The sequence below is a fragment of the Trachurus trachurus genome (genome assembly GCF_905171665.1).
Source record: "Trachurus trachurus genome assembly, chromosome: 1".
NCBI classification, from domain to species: domain Eukaryota; kingdom Metazoa; phylum Chordata; class Actinopteri; order Carangiformes; family Carangidae; genus Trachurus; species Trachurus trachurus.
This window is the reverse complement of record NC_139891.1, coordinates 2233985-2251186: the sequence shown is the minus strand read 5'-3', so window position 1 is coordinate 2251186 and position 17202 is coordinate 2233985. Positions and strand designations below refer to the sequence as shown.

Genomic DNA, 17202 nt, shown 5'->3' with positions numbered 1-17202 from the left:
GCCGCCATCTTGGCTCAGTCCATTTGCTTCCTCAAAGCATTAAGCCTACAGTACGGTGCATGTTCTACAACCAGAACTTGCTTTTTGACCAATTTTAAAACTGTCGCAAACAATTTTAATCATACTAACACTGCAGTAACATTTTGCAAAAAAAGTTAAAGGGATAGTTCAACATTTTGGTAAATTGGCCCATTGCTATAATCCCTATAGTCATAGCAGTAGGTTTGTTATCTTTAATTGTCGGTGCAAGCTATTTTTAGAACAGCGGAGCAGAGCCGCGAGCTGCTCAGAGCTACGCTACGGAGGCTAATGGAATTTCTTGGTTTCCTTCATCAAACTCATCAAATACACAATCCAACAACTCCACAACGCTCTGGTGGACAAGTTGTGACCTGCACATTCACCACGCTATGAGATAATAATGGAACGTTATTGAGACAGAGTTGTTTTCAAGGTAAATACAGAGACTGCTTGCTGAAAAACTGCCCCCGACAGGAACACCCATCAGCGGTTTTGCATGAATTTACCTCTAAAACAACTCTGTCTGTAACATTCTGTTATTATCTCATAGCGTGGTGAATGTGCAGGTCACAACTTGTCCACGATTACAGGGATTCAAATATATAGGGACAAAATCACAGAGTTATGAATAGTTTTTAGCGCAGATGACTGGTCAGTCAGAGCAGGTCAACCAACGCAATGTGAGTTAAATCTACGTGTAGTCCGATCCACCTCCTTGGGTAGATCAACTCCACCCAGAAAAGCCCCAGGCCAGGGAATCAAACCCAGAACCTTCTTGAGAGGAAACAGTGCTAACCACTGAGTCACCCAGCTGCCAACATTAATGTAATGAAAAGATTTAAATGAAGGTAAGCTAACAGGATGTAAAAAGGTCGAATGAGAAGCTGCACTGTTAAGACACTCTTGTTTAAAACACTGACTAAAACTGAATTCCAGCCCCGTTCTTCCTCTGAAAGCTCTCTGCTGTCTAATGAAGACATTAAAATGTCCAAGTTCTAACAACTACCAAACAGCATGTACATGGATTTACTGTATACAAAGCAGGCTGTGCGTGGGACACTGTATGTTCACTGAAGCTCATGGGAAAGCAGCGGTAAAGGGGGAGGATGCTCGCGGCGCTCGGGAAAGTGCCTCGGCACAGCTCACAGCCTCTCTGGCTGGATGAATCTTTTAAGATGTGTCAGGACATTTTTGCTGTTGGCAAACAACCTGACCTCTGTAATTCAGCGACAACATTTCCTTCATACATGGGAAATAGAAGTATCACAATCAAAGAGCGAGGGAAAAAATGAAATAAGACTGCAACAAGAGCAGTAAAACACAGATGACAGATGAATGTATCTACAGAGGAGACAGTGAGTTCTCTCTCACCCTGACTTACTGAGCTAATTGCTGTGATGGAGCGCTCTTATTCCCCGAGCACAGAGCTCCTGCTCCTGCAATAACACAACAAGATGACTTTGCCGATCCGGATGTTAGGGAGTTATGAAGCCGTGACTGCTCATACAGCTGTTAGTGAGCTGCAGCAGCCTGCTCAAAACAACATTCAATCAATCCAACTTGATTTGTAGCTTTTTATACTGTTTAGAACTAGGGATGTCACAATTATAGATTCTCTTGGTATGATTATTGTCAGAGAAATAATCACGATTATCACGATTAATACAATTATTATATTAAATAATCTTACAACACTAATGTGTAAAATCGAATAGTCAAAAAGGTAAACGTAATTTAAAGGATCCATCACCTGGTATTTATATTTGTTTCAGGTGTTGAAAGGGTCTTAAATGTACATTTTTGAGAAATAATATGCAACATTCACCTTTATTCATCACTATTTGTGTACCCAATTTTGCTCTCGCGAGAAAAATACGCGATCTTGTTTTACAGATTTTCATTGAAAAAAAAAATTCCATGCATTTACCGCGACTACTGAAACCATGGAAACGTAAATATAAAATTCCACCGGAAGAGCAAAACCGGCTTACGTTTTTGACGTCCAGAAAAAGGTGGATATATAAATAAAAAGAATGTAATGCAGGCTGATCGGTTCATTGTAAAACATGTATTTACTGTATTGATGTTAATGTGGTGATTTCAGTACATACAGAGCCCCCAGGCAACGCGTTCCTCTGTCCAGTACACACAGGAAGCTTCACTTTTCATTCAAACAAACTGCCACAAATTGTTAGATTTCATCAATGAGACCAGCATTTATATCCTAAAAAGAAGTTAACCAGCCGATGGTAAACCTCTAAAAGCCTGCGGGTAGGTTAATTAATGATCGTTTTGTCGGCCGGGGTTTTTTTCCTCTCCTGGTGAATTCAAGGGGGAGGAGGCGAGAGTGAAGTTCTTTGCCCGGAAAACATGTCAGCTAGACAGATTGAGTTTGCAATAACCCGAAAAAAAAGTGATTTTCAGGTGATGGATCCTTTAACCCAGTTATATGTATTAACCTTTACTTTGCCGTACAAAGCCGGGTGGGTATCCCACAGGTGATGATTCATATCAGATGTATTTCCTCCTTTGGCCGCTATTTCATTGCAGCATATTTGACAGACTGACGAGCCGTCATCGACTAAATATGTTTGTTTGGAGGGAGTCAGTCTTCCTCTGCCAAACTTTACCACTCAAAGTTACACACTCAGTTGTTATGTAACTTTGTTTTCACTCCGTGCGTTTTGCACTGATCTGCCAACATGGTTCCGACATAATCTTTTTTTAGAAAGTGATGGTATTTAGGAACCTTTACAATTAAATAATCGTGGCGTTTAATACCGCGATTACTTAGAACAAATGTCTGTAAAAACAAAAGTGGTTAAATAAAAACAGATAAAATAGAATTAAATCTTACCATGCAGTGAGATGAGTGATGTCTATAAAACATTCAGAGCCTCATTAAGAGAGTTATGTTTTAAGCTGCTCTCAGGCTATAAAAGCTAAAAGCTGTGTGCTAAAATAATACAATGTCAGAATGGATTTCTCACAGGAAACCATTGTGAGCACTGCCTGGATCAATTTAACAATTGATTAGTAGAAGTTAATATTGACGTATTAAGAGGGCGATTGTTTCTTCTGATGTGATCAATTCATCAGCTGCTTATGGCACTCGCTTACTTGCACTCAGTATGTTGGGGAGCCGGGGGGGGGGGGGGGGCGGAGGAAGCGAGGGAAGGGTGAACAAACATAACGCACACAGAAAACCTGCATAAACACTCCTACACACCGCAGAAGCCAAGGGCTGGCACCCTCGCATTAATCAATACTATTCTTAACAAGGCTTCCCTTCTAATGGTTCAACTGGCAGACGCACGCATGCGCGCTCACAAAGCACATTCCTCACAGGGAAGCCCTGATTAAGTCACAGCAGCCTCCTTTCCTAAAATGGAGTGTTGCGTCGGAGCCGAGCCGAGTGGAGAGGAGAAGATCTTTAATAACGGAGGAGGAGGACAGCCTCCAGGGAAAGACCCCTGGAGGGAGCGGGGGGGGGGGGGGGGGGGCTACATTAACCACCTGTGTGGTGAAAAGATGAAAGAGATGCATCCGGCGTGATGTGTGTATCTGTACAACTGCCAAGGAGGAAGACAGAGTGGGCGAGAGGTGGCTGTGTGTTAGCACAGTGATCAGCTGCAGTGTGACGAACCTCCACATTACTCCGGGGATGTCACCTTTACTTGTTTTCACAGTTAATCGCGGTATTAAATGCCACAATTATTTAATCGTAAAGGTTCCTAAATACCGTCACTTTCCAAAAAGATCAGCACATGGAATGTAAACAAAGCTTCGCAACATTATGAACGATATGAATCATCATCATCATTAATTATGTTAATGTCAATTTACCCAACAGTAACACTGAACTGGTGGGAATTGAAATGATAGTGTCTCATTCGTAAAAAAAAAAAAAAAAAAAAAACTTCAAACATTTGACTACTTCAAACATGGATGGATGGGTGGATGGATGGATGGATGGATGGATGGATGGATGGATGGATGGATGGATGGATGGGTGGATGGATGGATGGATGGATGGATGGATGGATGGATGGATGGATGGATGGGTGGGTGGATGGGTGGGTGGATGGATGGATGGATGGATGGATTAATAATTGGTCCTATATTAATAGAAACATTAAATAATATGTTTATATAATTGGTAATGCAATTATATTTTGACTATATTTGATTTTACACATTCATAGTGTTGTAAAATTATTGAATATAATAATCGTGATTGTTTCTCTGACAATAATCGTACCAATAAAATCTGTAATCGTCACATCCCGACATTACTCACACATCTTCAGAAGTCATGAATTCATTGTTTTATCCCGTCATAATGTGAGGACACCAATGTAATATCAAATTCAAATTCAAATTATTTTTGTCACGTACACAATCATATAGGGTACAAGGTGCAGTGAAATGTTATGTGCACCAGCTCCAGTAATAAAACCATTTTACAATAATGAAAAAAATGACAATAAAAATGAATAAAAGCAGTTTAGAATAAGAATAAATATGATGAGAGAAAAAATATGGGTTGCTTCAAACTATAATTGTTGAAAAGTCACAGTGTACCATGTTACAAGAACCTCGCACGTTTTGATAACAGGAAGGTCAAAAGCAGGATGCAGATGTATCTTCTTTTGTAAGATACACACACACACACACACACACACACACACACACACACACACACACACACACACACACACATTATTCACAAAGAAACACCCAAACACACACGTGCACTATACGTGAACTCCTGTCTTTGACATTTTCAGCAGCAGAGACAGGAGGAATAAAAGTTACTAAGCTGTAACCACTGTCAACTACAGGCAGCAGCATCTGTGTGTGTTTCACTTGTTATTTGCCCTGACTGAAAAATGACAGTGGTGGTGAGGGGGGTGGGGGTGGGGGGGCCCGAGCAAGAGTCAGAAATCAACAGAAACAGCGGGGTCTCCACAATTAAAATCAGAGAGGCGATGTAATGAGGCTTGTTTCATGTGTGCTGTAGTAAATGATGGACTTTCTCTCCGTCTCTCTGACTCACTCTCCCTTGTCTTTGGAGCGCTTGATCAGCAAGCCTCTAATTTCAGGCAATAATCAGCGACTGCATCCGCTGTGCTGCATCCTCCCGGAACACAGAGCTCATGTTGGGATGCTTCCTATCAGCCAGCCTTGTGCTCTACCCGCGGTGGGAACACACACACACACACACACACACACACACAACTTCAGTTGAGCACAAATACGTGCTGAAGCTCCAACATTATCACACACATAACTATTCTATCATTTGATTAACCAATTGATAAAAAAACAAAAAAACAAAACAAAACAATGTTAACAATCAAGATTAGAATGTAACACAACTTGTCCACCAGAGTGTTTAAGAGTTGTTGGATTGTGTATTTAGTTTGATGAGGGAAACGTTGAAATATAATGCAGCTCGCATCTCTGCTCCGCCGATCTCAAAACAGCTTGCAAATAAGGTATTTTGCAGTTAAAACTAAGCTAAAACACCAAAATCTGGTATCTCTGAATGTATTCAAGTCCGGAGTCAGGAGTCAGGAGTACAAATGTTTTATTTTTTGACTAATCTTGTGAATTCAATTGTTATTTGTATTCTATTTTTATTTATTTTTTTATTTTTTTATGTCTATGATTAATGTGACTATGTGTTGAAACTTTATATGCTGCCGTTCTTGGCCAGCTCTCTCTTGCAAAAAAGATCTTGGATTTTGGTTCTGCCGATGGAGAAACTCCTCGTTGTCCCTTTAAATAAATGTTATAATAATAATAATTAAAGGTAATGATCCTACTCCTAAAACTACAGGGATTACGGCAATAGGCGAATTTGCCAAAATGTTGAAATATCCCTTTAATCATTCTGCAAAATCCTGCATTCATTTCAGTGGCAAAATTTACAGTAACAAATTAATTTATTTTTATCTGGGTTTAGGAATATGATTAGAAGAGTACACTAGAATATTTCCTTTGATATTGTTAGACCCATCGATGGACCAAACAATAATTGAAACTAAGAGCAGGAGCAGCTACAGGTCAGGTGACCAAGACTTTCAGATACTTATTATTTCCTTAACTTGTGTTCTTCAGTCAACCAACCAACAGACACTGACTCAAGCTGCGGCGCTCAAGGAGATTCATCAGGTATCGTCAGAGGAAACATCATGGTTAGGATTAAAGAACATGTCCACCTGAAACTCAGGCACATTACACCTGTCCACCATTCAACATCCTTCCTTTCCCACACACACAAACAAACACATCACCTTTTTTAAAAAAGACGATTCTGTCCTCTTAAAGGTCAGATGAAGTGCTCCCACTGAACTCCCTCTAAGGCTTTATTTTATGCATTTTACAGACAAAAAAACAGAAAACCCAGAATGAGCTGAGACTTTTGGAAAATCAAGGTTATTTAGCAAAAAACCTTACAGTCCTCCTGTGTGTGTGTATGTGTGGCAAGGGCTGAAGCCACGAGCGTACACGTTTTAAATTTAGCACGACAGGATGAAAGAGCAGCTACTGTATAATAAGCCAGAGGAGAGAATAAGTTGAACTTTGACCTGGGCTCCTTTTATAGATGACAGCGCCGACCTTGGGAGGGTGAGGACGGAGATTGATGACGAGTGTTTTGCTTAATGAGCTCACGAGAGAACAAGCCCTCCCTCTGAGAAGAGGCAACTTGTCTCCCACTCAAGATAAAAGAACAACTGTCAGCGTACTCTGCATGACTCCCATCCCTCCATCCTACCTTGTACACATCAGTTACATCAGGGATGAACGATAGGCCTATATTTGCTTCCATCTAGGACTAAAAATAGCAACAGAGAATCATGGGTGATGGTGGGAACCCATGCATGTGCAAGGACTGCTCCAATGAGAAACTGGCTGCATTACACCACAAATCATGGCTGTAGTGAAGGCATTTTTTAAAAAGTCTCCTTCATATGGTTGATTTAAAGGAGACATATTCTGCCCCTTTTCTACAAATTAAAAGAGTTCCCAGGTGTTTTAAAGACATGTCTGTGATATGCTTCAGTCGAAATACCCCAAGGAGCTCTTTTCATCCTCTCAAAACAGCCCTGTTCAGAACAGCTGGTTTCAGTGCCTGTCCCCTTAAATGCAAATAAACCATTGCTTGCCCCGCCCCTTCTACTGGTACCAGGTAGGGGCGGTGGGTCACTGCCAGACAACTGAGGGAACAGCTCGTAAAACCACATGGATTATAGGGAGCCTGAAAATCACAGATTTCTTTGTCAATTCTCACATTCTGGGGGCTGGAAGGCAAGACAACCCCCAAATAAATGTTAAAGAGCCTTCAAAAAGTGATATTTCCATAATATTTCCCCTTTAAAGGATATAGGAATTCCCCCCATCTAGCGGTGCGGTTGCATATCGGAACATATTCTTGATGTTGCAATCACGTGAAATCGGGCAGACATCAGACAGACAACAGACGCTGCATGTAACAGGATAAACAAGCGTCTATGTAAACAAGTGGTCCGTCAGCACGAGGCAAAACAATACTGACGTGACAATATGTTGTCATGGTGATGTCGTATTGTTTACCTGACCCACGTTTTACCGTCTTTCTCTGGTGGAGTAAAATGACATCCGGTTGGTTTGCCGACGGCCGTCTGCCACCGGTTCGGTGCGTTGTCCACTTATGTATTTGTAACGACTTGTAACAACTCATTCTAAGGTACCAGAAAGCTTTCATTTGTATGCGGGTGTGATTCCACTTCAGTGAAATACGGATTTATGAAAGCAGTATTTGATTTTTGCTAATAAAAAGCCAAATAAGTTACATACTGGGACTTTAAATACTTTTAACTGGACCAAGTGACTTTCAACTTTACAAACGCATTAATCTCACACTGTCAAGTAGTAGTCACTGGTTGATTATAAGACAAAAAAAAGTCACCATGGAAACAGGGTTTTTTTTTCCTGAGATGTGGCCACTGTGGGGAAAAAAAAGCTGAAGTAAACAGAGAGAAAGGGAAGTGGAGAGAAGGAGGGAGTGTTGGTGCGAGACGGAGAGGGAGAGAGCTCAGAGGAGGGAGTGAGAATGAAACCTGCAGGATCCTAAAAAAATATGACGGAGAACAAGTGTGAAAACCGCTGAACCAGGCAGAATGTCAGCGCCTGCTGTATAGCCTGCGCTCATGGGAAATCATCTGACCTCACAATCTGGGTTACCCCATATTAGGCAAAGAGAAAATAAGGGGACCGAGAAGGGTAGAAAGATAGAACATGTGGAGGGAGAGAGAGAGGGAGGGGGGGATCATTTGTTTCCCACTTTTGCTCTTTTTTATCCAGATCCCTCTCTGCTCTGGGGGAGGGAGGGAGGGAGGGGGGGAGGATACTTGGGTGTCCTCTTTCTTTCATCCTGTCTCCGTCTTACCTGGAGCGGTGCAGTTCTTAGATTCTTCGCTCTCCATTTCCTCCAGGCTGCTGTTGTCCATTTCCTGCAGCAGCTTCCTTCCCCCCCACCTCTCATGGTCCTCGCTGCTCCGGCTGGAGATGTCAAAACCTGGTTTGTCACAGAAAAGGAAAACAAAATAGATTCAAAGGGCGTTTCAGCACAGGTACGACATCAGGATGCGGCATTTTGATATACGAATCATTGGGTTGGAAACTATGATACGATACCTGTGCTGATAGCTAAATAATGGTTGGTCTGAATATTACATGTTAGGTATGACTAATAGTCTAAAGTCTAAAACTGGAAAGAAAAATAGATTCATTTCAGAAGACGTTTGATCACAGAATAAAGAGAAATATGAAAACCTTCACTGCACATCCAGTTGGTGAGATATTCTAAACAATAACCCAGGTTTGACCATGTGACCACTTTAAAGGGATAGTAGCATTTTTTTAAAGTGGGGTTGTATGATCTACAAATTTAGCAACGCCAGCCCATAGCCCTGCCCATACAGTGTTGTGAACAGACCCAAAGAAACGGCCTATTTTCGTGGCCTAAAAGAGGTTTTACCTGAAAAAAATACACAGTTCCATTGTTCGCTATAATATAATTTTTTCCAGCCCTTCAAAGTGCAGGAAAAATGCAGTTTTTATTTGGACCTAACCAACTCACGTATCCCTCTGGCCCAGGGTTAGCGCCCTCCCATCAGCAGTTGGTTAGGTCCAAATAAAAACTGTGTTTTTCCTGCACTTTGAGGGGCTGGAAAAAAAAAATTATAGCGAACAATGGAACTGTGTTTTTTTTTTTCAGGTAAAACCTCTTTTAGGCCGCGAAAATAGGCCGTTTCTTTGGGTCTGTTCACAACACTGTATGTTGTAAATCTCTGGGCAGGGCTATGGGCTGGCGTTGCTAACGGGAGGAGTGTAGAGAGTCTTCTACTGCAATTAAAGTACTTAGGGGCTATTTGTAGATCATACAACCCCACTTTAAAAAAATGCTACTATCCCTTTAAGTGATAATAAATAAATAGATACATAAAAAGATGTATGAATAAAAAAATATGACACAGTTAGATTTGGGTTGGCGGTTACTAGGAAATGAAGTTAGTTTTGCCTTGTGTATGTTCGGGGTGATGAACGACGCTGTGCAGTATGTTGGCTCACACGCCTGTGCTGTTAATGCTGCTCTCTCCTTTGTGTAACCTAGTTGTTGATATGGCCTCAATCTTCAGTTTTGTTGAAGCTGCCTCACGGGGATTGTTGGATAAATGCACCAAAGAACAACTGTTGAGAACAGCAGAACATTTTGGGATTGATGTCGGTGGGGGCCACGGCTGTAAAACTGACATTACGGCGGATTTGGCGATCAGGGAAGTGTGTAATTAATGAGCCTCGCTTAAGTTTCAGTCCCAGTGCTGAAGGGGAACTGACAGGTCTCAGCTTCCATTACTCCCTCTGGACTCTACAAGTGTTTCAGACTCATCGATACACTGGCAGCGTTCCAACATCTGCTGAACATGGCTGTCTCCGGGTTGGAGGGATTTGTGTTGTTCTTGTTAACAGGGATGTTTGACTACGCCTCTGTTTGATCATTTGGCTGAGGTCTGCATCACTGTCAACTTAGCCCGAGTGTGATTTTTCCAAGGTAACAGTGACATATCCATGTCAGGTGCTCCCTCTGTGTGAAAAGCTGAGGACAGTTGAAAAGTGTGCTCCCCTCGTCAACTTTTTTCTTGGCCTTGCTGGTTATGATTGTTTTGTTGAAGGTCTTCCACCATGGTTCTGACTGTCAAAGTGGATTAACTTGTACAGTGGCTCCTGTTCTGGCTGCACAACCACACCTGGATGATGCTTTCAACCTGGTGGGTGCTGGTGCTGCTGACGTTCTGTTGCAGGAAGGTGAGGGTGGCATCAATTGATCCATTTTCAGCCAAATTATTGAGTGATTGAAAAGGATGGAGTTCAGTTCTGAGCACAGGTGTGGACCAGTGACGATTCACACAGACCAGAACTGCTTTTTTTGTGTGCTTTTTTTTCAACTTTTTGCACTGTCCCACTCTCAGGTTGGTGTGCTGTGAATCCCGAATATCCATTCACGTAAAATCAAAACGGTGTCACATTTCAGTACCTGAACGCACCCTCGCATCTGTGAGATAGTAGAGAAGTGTCTGTCTGACGTAAACACAAAATGTGTGAAATCTTATGTCCTTATAGAGCTGTGTGCAGATTCAGAACTGCCCCTCCTTGACCCGCTCTCTCTCTCTCACAAACACATTGACAACGGATTCTCAACATGCGGGGCCGGCCCAACCAACCCGACTGGACACACTGGTTTGGGCTAAAAATATATAAATGACTTAGATTGGGTCGGGTCAGGCCTCGGGTTTTTTCTTTTTTTTCTTCTTCTTTTAGCCGGGTTAGGACTGAGAAGTAATGCTAGTGAGTCGGGCCACATTGGATCTGGGTTTCAGGCCTGTTGAGAACTCTAGTGTCTGTGAACACATATTGCCCTTAAAAGGATAGTTCAACATTTTGGAAAATTGGCCCATTACCATAATCCCTATAGTCATAACAGTAGGTTCATTACCTTTAATTGTCGGTGCAAGCTATTTTTAGAACGGCGGAGCAGAGCCGCGAGCTGCTCAGAGCTACGCTACAGAGGCTAATGGGATTTCTTGGTTTCCCTCATCAAATACACAATCCAACAACTCCAAAACGCTCTGGTGGACAAGTTGTGACCTGCACATTCACCACGCTATGAGATAATAACGGAACGTTACGAGACAAGAGTTGTTTTCGAGGTAAATTCATGCAAAACTGCTGATGTGCATTCCTGTCGGGGGAGTTTTTCGGCAAACAGCAACTCTGTAATGTTCCGTTATTATCTCGTGGTGAATGTGCAGGTCACAACTTGTCCACCAGAGCGTTTTGGAGTTGTTGGATTGTGTATTTGATGAGGGAAACCAAAAAAATCCCATTAGCCTCCGTAGCGTAGCTCTGAGCAGCTCGCGGCTCTGCTCCGCCGTTCTAAAAATAGCTTGCATCGACAATTAAAGCTAATGAACCTACTGCTATGACTATAGGGATTATGGCAATGGGCCAATTTGCCAAAATGTTGAACTATCCCTTTAAGGAAGACCCTGGCTTTGCTTGTTTACACTGAACCATATCAATAAACATTCACAATTCTGAAGTTTTGACTAATTTTTTATAAACAAATTAACTTGAATTACCACACATACACACACAAAAGTACCGAAAACAGGTAGGCTACCATTGCATACCAATACCGTATCGGTTTAAATGTGAAAGGTACCCATCCCTAATCCCTAAGTGTGAAGTTAATATTATGACAGATGCTTTGCCCCATGCATCAGAGGGGTAAGTAGGTTCCTATGCAAGATCTCAGTTCCCATCGGTACCTGTTTGTTTTGCTCTGTCTCTCTTTCTTAATTTGCTTCCAGGATCCAGTTGCTGAGGCGTGAACTGTTGTTAATTGTGTTGTACATAGGAATGAATGTTGTACTGTGGGGATCTCACTGGGAAATCGTTCTGCTGGAGGGATTTATGGACTGGGATGTGTGTGTTTGTGTTTGGGGAGTGGGAGTGGTTATATTACTACCCCACGGATTATTTCTGTCATGTACTAAAATTTGTTTAATTAATTATTTAGTGTTGACTGCATTCTTCTGAAAGCACAATATGATTAACTAGCAGAGATTTAATTTCCCTCCACACAGTCATCTTTTGCCTTTAACAGCCAAAACTCACTCCTTAGAGGAAGAACAACCTATTTTAGTCAGTACCAAATAAATACAAATCAAAGATTCAAGTTCAAAGCCCATTCAGTGCAGTTGTAATGACAAAACACTTCCTGCGTACAACAGCGTTTTTAGATTCTATGACTGAGTTACAAGTTTGTGTCTCTGATTTGTTGCAGGTAGTAAAGTCCATGTCGAGCAGTGTGTTTTATTTTTAATGAGCAGGATTATGTTCTCTGCCACATTAAACTTTGATTCTATCTGTAACGGTCGGGTAGTGAACAACAGCTGGAGGAGTGCACCACCACAGATGTGTCAGTTTGGTAACGCCTCCTCTTCCCCTCCACGCCCCCCACCCCCCCACCATAATTCATACATTGAAGGGAAATTTCATGATTTTCCAAAACAAATCGGGTGGGGGGGCTGCAGCAACAGTGCAGCGCTCAAAGTGGGGCTCCCACTGTGGCTACATCTGCACATTCTTGGAGACAGCGGCAACACCAATGAATTCATTTCATACTTCAGAGAGCTCAGCAGGAGCGCTCTGCCCTTTCCACCCTGCCAACTACAAGTCTGGCCTAAGAGGGGGTGGGGGGGCAAAGGGGGGGGGATTCAAATAGAATTAAAAAGCCCAGTTATTCAATGGTCCTCAGGGCCTGGCTGAACTTTTCACCTGGCCTCACCTTCATTACACCACACACAGCAGCTACAGCAGTGGCCAGTGGTTTTGTGCGTGCCAGCACTATACTGTTACCGTGCCGTCCGTCCCTCCTATGTCTCCCTGTCTCACACACGGACAGGAAAAGACGAGTGTGGGAATGATTAATGTGCCACCACTGTGAGGAGGTGTTGAGTGCTCCGCTCCGGCGCCACACCATCAAGCTCAATTTAGCCCAACTTCATTAGGCGCATCATAAATAATCAACTCTAATTGATATTCCAGCGAGCTGAGGAAGAGTTAACACGAACACAATGGAGACAAGGGAAATGCATTACATGTCCCGGTGTTGTCTCTTGTTTGCCGTACGGAGCGCAGGACTGTTGCATGTTCCATGCAGCGGGGAGGAAAGAGCCGCACTGATGATGCACAAATCATGAGTGTATGAATATTCATGCAGGCCTTCTGTCCATGGGAAGTGATAAATACCTCTCACTTGAGCTGATGCTGAGTCAGTAATCAAGTGGAGTGTTGGGGCCCCAGTCAATGTGAGGCGGAGAGAGAGCAAGAGGAACATGCAGACATCAGTTCAAGTGTTGCACATGTTTGCATGTAGAAAGTATAATGGTGTTGTTAGCATTTTGATGCTTTGGCAGTACTTTAACATGTCAGCATGGCTTTGGAGTGGAGTTGGATAGGGGGGGGAAGGGGGGCACTGCGTAACCATTTGCAGTAAGTTGGAGAGGTGAAGGCCTATACCCTGGGACTCACTGCCCTGATTTCACCACTCTGCGGCTAAAACACCTGAACATGCAGGAACCTCTGCATCCCTCTGCCCAGAATAGTTCCCCACTGTTCCAGCGCAGACAAATTCCCACTCTAATCTTCTGTGTAGGAGTATCATCTACCTCCATGACAGCTGTGACGCTTTGACACATGCCCCAATTTCTGGTCAGGAAGGCGGAAGTATTAGTAGTAGATCTAAAAAGGCACAACTCTCTTGGAGCAAATAAAAAGTATGAACACACACTTGTGTAGATTATGTTTAAGATATGAAATGATGAGCTGAGGAAAACAAACAACAAAGCTAAACTTTTTTTCCAATCAATCACACACATACCATGTCACTGACACCACGGGACAACACAACATCAGGTAGAGGAGCCAATAGGGAGATGCTGTTTTTCACCATGCAGCTGCCTACACTGTAATATCACTGTCTGAACAGTGTGTCTGTAACCAACAGACGCACAAAATGATAAAGCAATAGCCTATAATAGGTGACGGACATGTATGGAGACAGACAGACTGGCTGCTGTGCTGGGGCAGCTCTGCACACGCCTGGCTCCCCGGTATCCCTGCGCTCTGTGCGGGGGGAGCCGAGCGAGCGGCTCAGGCTCAGCAGCAGCACTCACCTGAATTTTCCGCTAAGTAGGAAAACCCCTTCACGACCAGCAGCAAGCCGCCAAACAAGCAGATCTGGATTAAAACCAACTCCTTTCGCCGTTTCCGCCTCGCTTTGACCTTTTTCTGGTTCGGCATCACTTGCGTCGGCGGATTCCGGAGTCGGATACCCGGCAGAGACATCCCCTCCACCGCTGCCACATCCATGCTGAGCCCCGGAGAGGGGAACAAAAAAAAAAAAAAGAGCAAAGGAGGGGGGGAAAGCGAGTAGTGTCCTTTCCAGGGAACTGACTTATCTCCCGGGGACGGATAAAAAGTCCAGGGGAGGGGTTTGAGGGGAGCAGGGGGGGACGATTAGGGAGAAAAAAAAGTTGGTACCGCCGGGATGATGCTGTGGAGGCTGCGGAGCGGCGCGCGGAGCGGGGCTCGTGCTCTCATGGCATGTTCAAGTGCGCTTCTGGAAGTAGTACGGCAGAGGACGGATGCGTCCGTCTGCTGAGTGTTGAAGCACAGAGAGACACCGGGAGAGAGGGAGGAAAGTGGGGGGGTGGGGGCGGGAGAGGGGTGCATTTACGCACGCACACCAGTGATGGGAATAACGGCGTTACTTTTTTTAGTAACGACTAATCAAAAAAAGTTACTGTTTCCCCGTTACAACGCCGTTACCGTTACTGACAATAAAATGCAACGTTACTTTACTCAAGAAGTCCCGTTACAAAATAGAATAGCCTATATACAGTCCATCAACTAGTCGGAAAAAAGCCATTTATCTGGAACTAACCAACTCACTGGGTATTCCTCCGCACAGGGAGGGTCCGCGGTTAGGGGGGACGACGAGCACATGTAATTTGACATATTTGAGCATTTTATAGCCTATAATTAGTTACTTTTATAATGTAGTAATTCAGTTACTTACTCAGTTACATTTGAAGGAAAGTAACAAGTAACTATAACTAATTACATTTTAAAAGTAAAGTGCCCAACACTGATGCACACACAGGCAGAGTTACAAAAATACAATCAATCAATCAATCAATCAATCAATCAATCAATCAATCAATCAATCAATCAATCAATCAATCAATCAATCAAAACGTGAAACCCAGGTCAAACATCTGTGGGAATATAGTGGGAAATAATGGGAAAATGCTTATGCATATGCACATCATGTCTAGTATATAGTTTTTACTTATTTTTTAATCAAACGTTGACACAGTAATTAAAGCTGATTTACAGAAGACAGGGTGGATGAGAGCAAAAATCTAAAAGTTGAGTTGCTTTTTTAATTCTAAAAATAGAGGTTATGGTTATCGGATGTAAAACTACACACTGGTCATGTTGTGAGGATGAGTGCCACAGAATGCAGGGAGAAAATCACTCCAAATCTGACTGTTTTCCAAATACTTTAAGCACAGGTATGTGCATGTTTTAATTTGAATTTTACAGATAATGTTGGTACAAAACACATAATAATAAAAAATATACTGTATATATAAAGAAATGATTTCAATAGAATAAGCAGACGAATAAACGTTTTATTTGTATAGCCCGTTTTTACAAACAGTTTGTCTCAAAGGGCTTTACATGGCATCATAACAACATCCTCTGTCCTTAGACCCTCACATCCACTGAGGAAAAACTCCATCCTTTTAAGAGGGAAAAATTGGAGGAATAGGAAACAGATATGCATCAATGGTTGGTTTTGATCTGTCCCTTCAACAACATTTTGGAACATTAATTTCTCTAACATAAAAGCTCAATGAAATAACACATGTAATCAAATGAACTGTGAATACATGGGAGCTGAGGGGATGTGCTTTGCACTGCCCTCTTCTGGGAGTTCCTTCAGGTGATGATACTCCAGCTTCTACAAAGGAATATGATCACCCTATCTGTCTCTCTGAATGTCAGTTATGTCAGTCAGAAATAAACTCCTTTGCCTCTGAGAACGGATGACATGCACTACTTTATTTTCTCTAAAATAAGTGTTTGAACACCGATTACAGAAAGTCATTCATCAGACTGTGAACACACAGTAGTCAGGTCATATGGACTGATTTCACTTGTACCTGTTGAAACATGCCATCAAATCATTGGTGCATATGTGTGTTCTGAAAGGAATAAAGAAGAACCTGTCATTCAGTTTCTGATGGTTTGTTTGCAACGATTTCAGTGACAGTGAAACTAAACTTTAGAATAATGGGGAATACTTTATCTTGGCCAAGTGGGTTTCTTGATTGTTGGGCCTGAGGTTTCATATAAATAGCACTGGAAAGTTTCCAGCAAGAATGGAAAAAGTGGTCAGGGCTCTAGGCAACTGGTTTCATTGTGCTGTTTTAACCCTTTGGAGTATGGGACCGAGTCAGATCAAACAGGAGAGGAGGAATGTAGGGACCGGAGGCAAAAGAGATGTGACAGAGAGCAGCCCTTCACATGTGAAGAAAAACAGTCAGTGTTTATGTGTTCAAATACAACTATTTCAAAATCAAATACGCTCAGGAAGTTTTCTTTTTTTTTTTTTTTTTTGCTTCACACATAGAAAGCAAACTGCAGCAACAAGCCACACATGAATGGGGGCCTTAAAGCTGCCATGAAACTTGGCCTGACTAACTTGCAAAGCGAGTTCAGACTGGGCATGAAGTTACTAAACAAGATGAATTTCCAGCCTCTCACAGGCACACAAAAGAAAAAAAAACTGGAGGGGAAGGAGGGAAGAGGAAGGAGGAGGGGGCAACAAATTAAATCCAGTTAAATTGTTTTTCCATAGCCAGTGGGTTTGGCAAAGGGCTCTCTCACACACACAAGATGTAAGATAAGTTGTGGAGAAGACAAGCAGAAACAGTATGGCTTCAGATGTTGGAGAATTCCTGGAATTTAACCCACTTTCCCATGTCCGACCGA

At 42.6% G+C, this 17202-nt stretch overlaps 1 protein-coding gene across 1 annotated transcript in view; it reads right to left on the bottom strand.

Annotated features, from left to right (window-relative positions):
- LOC310990881 (sodium/potassium/calcium exchanger 3-like) overlaps positions 1–14508 on the bottom strand; it is a gene marked incomplete at both ends in the record, with an annotated part of 80177 nt that extends 65669 nt beyond the window's left edge. Inside the window, 2 exons of the mRNA XM_083978419.1 lie at positions 8459–8587; positions 14313–14508. Of these exons, the coding sequence (XP_083834545.1) occupies positions 8459–8587; positions 14313–14508 (325 nt within the window). The remainder of the gene's footprint in view (positions 1–8458; positions 8588–14312) is intronic.
- Positions 14509–17202: the final 2694 nt, after the last annotated feature.